Below are 6000 nucleotides of genomic sequence, written 5' to 3'. Positions count from 1 at the left end.
ATATATATATATATATATATATATATATATATATATATATATATATATATATATATATATCGTATACATCGTCAGCCAGACCCGCAGGAGAAACTTACAAGTTTCACACACCCTGTGGAAGTTTCTTTGAAAAATGTTCATATGCATCTGCTTAATCAATATTCTCAGATTAGCCAAGTACGCAATATCTTTCTTTACGCTTCTAAAATTCATTTTAAAAAATCTTTTACCTAAGTAATCAAGTGTTATTTATTTACTTATTTACCTATTGAGGTGACTTTCACCATGAAATTATTTTCAATATTAACTACCAATTTTATCAGTAAAATTTCGTACAATTTATTATGGGCCAATATTTTCATCAAAAAACGCTTAAATTCGAAGATGTGTGAAAATGTTTCTTCGAGATATTTCACTGAAGCAACTGACACTAATTGAAAAGTTAAAGCTAAACATATTTAGTGGCATTTAGTCGCAAATACCACTCAGTAGTAAATTGTCTCGGCGGAAAATGAAAATAGAGGAATTTTTGTCGCAATGCGTCACGCCACTAACTGCTGTCGCCTGATAATGTTTTAAAAATTCCCGCGTGTATTTTACATTTTTGTTTTGGCTTTAATTATGCATTGTTTACGACTTGAAGTTAAGAGGCTTTATGTCATACTTTATAATCCGGTGGATGCGCTTCAAAGCTCACAGTAATTTTCTATTTAGTTGCAAATTCGTTTCAGCTTCAATTTGAACAAAAAACGCTCCTAAAAGGGCATAGTTGACGTTCGTGCTTTGCTCAAAGGGCCAGGAAATATTGCTGCACGGTATTTAAATTGAAACGTTCATATTTGGCGTTTTATTCTCGCTACGGTCATGATTTTTGCAAAAATGTAAAAAATTTCCTTCTTTATTTTCATCCCGCGTCCTTCAATCATTACTTTGTATTACTGTTATATTGCCACATAACAACATTTGAACTCAAAAGACGAAACAACTCATAATTAAATTTTGATGATGTTGTTCAGGACCCATTTCTCAGTATTTGCAGAAATGACACCACTTTAATTTTGTGAAATAAAATCGCTATTGCAGAATTTTCAAATGAACAAACAACAAAAATTTTAATCAACATTTTTCCCATTCAGAAGAAAACTTGCCAATACTAGAAAAATTGATTTAACTTAAGAAAAACTATAAAATTCTAAAAATAGTAAAATCAGCGACTCTCTTGGAGATACACACCAGTCTTAATTTTTTCACAATTAAAGCTTAAATGAAGCCACTATAAGGATCAGCTAACAAGTGTTATTAATTCTTAAAAAATATTTTTTGTTTTAACAAAACAAAAAATTTACATTATAAATGAATTAAATATTTTAAATTTATTCCATATTTATCAGGTGTGCGCAAAGTCTCATTTTAAAGTTCCGATATTTTTGTCACGAGTTGGATCGAATGTTTTCGGATGGTATATCGGTTTGTCAGTGTCGTTTAAAAAACACTTATAAAGACCAGCATAAACCCAAAAATGTTTAATGTTGTAAAAACTTATCTTACTAGTTGAGGCTGGTTTTGATTTAAAAACTAATGTTAGTTTTAGTAAACTAAAACCTTGACACGAGCCAATTTTATCAATTAGTAATATTGCAATGTACCGATATTCTAATTGGAGATTAATTTGTAGTTTGGGGTACCACTTGAAATTACTAAAAAAATATCCCTTTAAGAAAAAAAGGAAAAAAAAGACACAAAACTTGTCAGCGTGAATACGTCATAGTTATAGCAGTATAAGTAAAGTTTAACGTATATTAAAAAGATGAGGTAACGAATGGCATAAATAAGTTTTCGACTACTGTCTTAAAACTATTAAAACAAGAATGAAAATAAAAAGGCAAATATACTACGGGTAATTTCTAAAAATCGTTTAAATAAATAATTAATTAAATAAGTGTTTTGTTTCATCATTTTCATTTATTTTTTTGCGACAAACTTAAGAAATGATGATGAAATATAAATCTAATTTCCAAAGTAAAAATCTATGGAAATAACCTTTCTAAGATTAGCATGTTGATTTTCAGGTGAAACTGAGCAAAGCGATGAAAAAACCTGATAAGCTGATCAGCGATTCGCAGGAGAAAGCGTATTGGCGAGTGTACAGGCCCCCACCTGGTATTCCGAGTTCGTTAGAACAAATACCCGTACCCAGTAGAAGTTGGAATGGTTGCAAGCCGAGGAAGAAAACGATTGAGGATGCTAGAAGGGAGGTGAGTGTACCTCTGGTTATAGGCGCAGAAAAAAATCAAAAAACCAAATCTGCTCATAAATAAATAACGATTTGAAAACATGCTTATATATCTAGAGTGGTGTATTAGAAATATTATATTATATTGTATGTATTTAAAAAACCATTTAAAACATAGCGTTGCTTTTGAAACAGCTAAAACTTAACGGAGCTGATCATTCATTTTGTCCAAAATAACAGTTAAAGTCAGTTAAAACGATTTACATACCACTTATTATTCAGTATCCACGCATAACTGATAATTTATATAAGGTCTTTTGTTTACCAGTCGATTATTTATGCTCTACGGTATAAGCTCTACTGCAAGCCCTATATAGAGCACTTTGTCGACGGTTGTGGTCGTCTCTCGAATAGCGGGCAGTGTAAACTAATGGGCGTTTGGTTCGCACCATGTAGGTATTAGATAATAGCTACATGGTGGTTGCCCTACTACGGCAACCATTAATGCGCCTCAGGTGGATGTGATATTTTCGTAGAGAAAGGACTGATTTTTCGGGCATGCCTTTGCATTTCAGCCACTAACCTGCACTTTGCACAATTTTCTTTCTCTCACTTTTGCCTGAAGGTTTAATGAGATCTGGACATGTTTTAAAAAATGATGCTTCAACCAAACTTAAAATTTTAAATCTCGCGTATGCGCATGTTGAATGGAGCTTCGCAAAATAAATTTCATAATTCCTTCACAAAAATCATCCCTTAAATATTTAATGAATGAGCGAACGACTAGGACTTTACTTAGCATAAAATAATTTTACAAACTCACAATGTATACGTATTTCACTGTGTGTACAATTTTCTGTGGGCCAGACTTTTATTCGTACACTATAGAAGTTACTAAAACTTTAATATCAATAAAGCTCGAACAGCAGCATTACAGAAGCAATTATTTAATGCTGGATTTACATTTTCAGTTCCCTACCGGTTGACATAAAGGTTGTGGTGTTTTAAAATTATTTTTACCTTTTTATATTTTTAAATCAACACAACCTTTATGTCAACCGGCAGGGAACTGAAAATGTGAATCCAGCATTAAATAATTGTTTCTGAAATGCTGCTCTTCGAGCAGTGATATTAAAGTTTTAGTGACTTCTATAGTGTATGAATAAAAGTCTGACCCACAGAAAATTGTCAATTGAAATTGTCAAATTACTCAACAGATTAAAAAAACAAAATAATTTCGCACGGTAATAGTTTACGTTTGTCAATTATGACGGTTCATGTCACACATCATTCGGTGAATGTATTTTTTGATGTATTGCAAAAATGTAGCCAAAAACGTAATATCTTAGAAAAACTATTGGGATGCAATAAGTTTGATAAACTTTTTAAGTCACTCATTTATTAAGCACTGGCTCCGCTGTGATACGCTCGTGCCAAAACAAAACTCAAATGTCATTTACCAAACTTGTCGCATAATATACTATTACCGAAGTCTGACGTCATGTATAAACTTAATTTAATTTTTTGGCTAAACATTAGGTCCTTAAATCTCACTTTGGAAAAATATTACTAAAGCGAAATATTTTGATAATTCTTGTGAAAATGCTTGTACATATAAATAGCCAAGATTCACATTAAGTTGCAAAATATATGTGTATAATAACAAATAGCGCTGTACCTATCAATTTCTCTACAAAAGGAGATTCAAGAGAAAATATCAAACATTCTATTATACCTGTAACATGCATGTTATATTCCCTATATCCTCGAATGGTCATTGGGGGACGCAATTTCCATAAACCGATTTCTTTTTCCTTTAAGTCCAGAATTGACCCTTAGGTATGGATTTAAAATTATTTTGAAAGAGCTCAGGGAAATAGCGTTCTCCCACACAAAGATAAACCTGAAATAAGATATGTTTTGCTGTATAATGCGGCGAATAAAAACGATGAGCGGTAGTGTGGTGGAGTACATAACTTAAACAAGATTAAAATGTGATTAATTAAATAACTATGCAAATCCACACTTACACGATTTTCTAGTTTTCAAAAGTTCCTTCTTCTCTTTCATATGAGGTTAATACACATGCGAATGAGATTTGCTTTTAATATGGTTACTTTCCTTAATAAGTTTTTTCTAACTACACAAAAATAGGTGGCTTCCAATCGAGATTTCGAAAAAGCAAGGTTTACCGTAATGTATAGAAGATACTTAATTGAAGGATTTGGAAATTTTGTAAAATAGGAACTGACTTCTTTCTTGGTTTTGTCGAAAATTGTATTTTTTATATAAAAAAACTAGATATAAAAGTAGTCCACGTTTCGTGTAAAAAACAGCAAATTGACGATCAACGGTTTCTTATATCGTTCCATATTATAACTGATTATCGATTACTGCTTATAAATAATTATCACTGTTAATGTTTTTACAGAACTTTACTCGTTCATTTTTTATGCTCTGTACATTTAGTATGATTTTTTATTTCAAATGCACCTTATTTTATATAATCTATTTACTGTAACCATTAAATTTCTGATTTATATGCCATAGAAATTTTTCATAGGGATTTTCATCAGCTGTACTAGTTTTAGTGGAAGAACTCCTAATTAATCTGAGTATTGAGGTGAACTTTGCATTTTCATTAAAGTTTATTTATTTAAAAAAATTAATTTAATAATTAAAAAAATCACTTGAATAAAATTAACTTGAATTAAATCAAAATTAAAATTATAATCCGACTTTCACAAGCTAATATCAAAAGCTGTAACTTTCACCTGCGCAATACCTTTTCTGGCATAATTTTTTAGCTTTATTCTTTTCCAATTCCTCCTTTACTAACTTAAAAAATTGCTGAATATATCTCTATAAAACACAGGCTCTCCGTCTTTCTCTAAATAAATTTGGGGAACATAGAAAGACGCCATTCTTTTGATTTCAATGGGGAGGTTCAGATATTTTCTCCATTTTTCAGTGAGAGATTTTTTTCATATCGATCTCTATAATCTACACAAAACTATATCTGAGCGGTGGTAGTCTACGATTGGTCAATCCCACTGAGGACAGCAACTGGAGATAATATTATTTATTTTATTGCTTATGTATGGCAACGTAATCTGTTTCTCTAATATTCTCACATACTTCGGTTATGCGTTCCATTGTTGTTTCGCTTGAATGTCTTCTACCATTGAGATAAAACCTTCCGTCTCTGGCTGTAGTTTTGCTCAGAGTGTCTGCCGTTAATTGTTTTTTCATGCCATAAGTTAAGTGGAGTGAAATTTCTGTCTGCGATAACGAATTTTGCGATTCTTGGGTGCAGGTATTGTATAAAATACTTCCTTATTCTCCTTTCCTGGGATCTGCATAGCGATTTAAAATACATCAAGACACGACCATTTGCATTCGCGTGACAAGGTGGATACTGTCCATATTTTTCTTTAAATTATTTCTGGAATCTTCGAGTTTTGATGATTTAACAATTGATAAGGGAATGTCATCCGCAATCAGGGGGCCTTTTCAAAAGTGGCTATTAACACATTTACTCATTACCAAATCCGTCTTTATCGCATAGCTAAATACTCCTTTGACTGATGAGTATTTCCAACTACTGCTGGTTTTCAGTGTAAAGTTTAAAATCGTTAGCACATAGAAGATATGTGTAAGTCTCTCTGCCTTTGACATTTATTTTGAATTCAACCTGCATCTCGTTCAGTATCTAAGTAAACCCAACAAGGGCTTTGGGCACTCCACCGAAATATTCCTCGTTTTGT

At 31.8% G+C, this 6000-nt stretch overlaps 1 protein-coding gene across 4 annotated transcripts in view; it reads left to right on the top strand.

Annotated features, from left to right (window-relative positions):
• LOC132702830 (regulator of G-protein signaling 11) overlaps positions 1-6000 on the top strand; it is a 161104-nt gene that overhangs the window by 120783 nt on the left and 34321 nt on the right. For all 4 annotated transcript variants that reach the window (XM_060671641.1, XM_060671643.1, XM_060671640.1 and 1 more), the window contains exon 7: positions 2070-2255. In XM_060671641.1, the coding sequence (XP_060527624.1) occupies positions 2070-2255 (186 nt within the window). The remainder of the gene's footprint in view (positions 1-2069; positions 2256-6000) is intronic.

Source organism: Cylas formicarius, unplaced genomic scaffold (assembly GCF_029955315.1).
Source record: "Cylas formicarius isolate icCylForm1 unplaced genomic scaffold, icCylForm1.1 PGA_scaffold_6__28_contigs__length_40554024, whole genome shotgun sequence".
In the NCBI taxonomy this organism is placed as follows: domain Eukaryota; kingdom Metazoa; phylum Arthropoda; class Insecta; order Coleoptera; family Brentidae; genus Cylas; species Cylas formicarius.
Note: the sequence above shows the minus strand (reverse complement) of the source record. Positions and strands in the feature narration are given on the sequence as shown.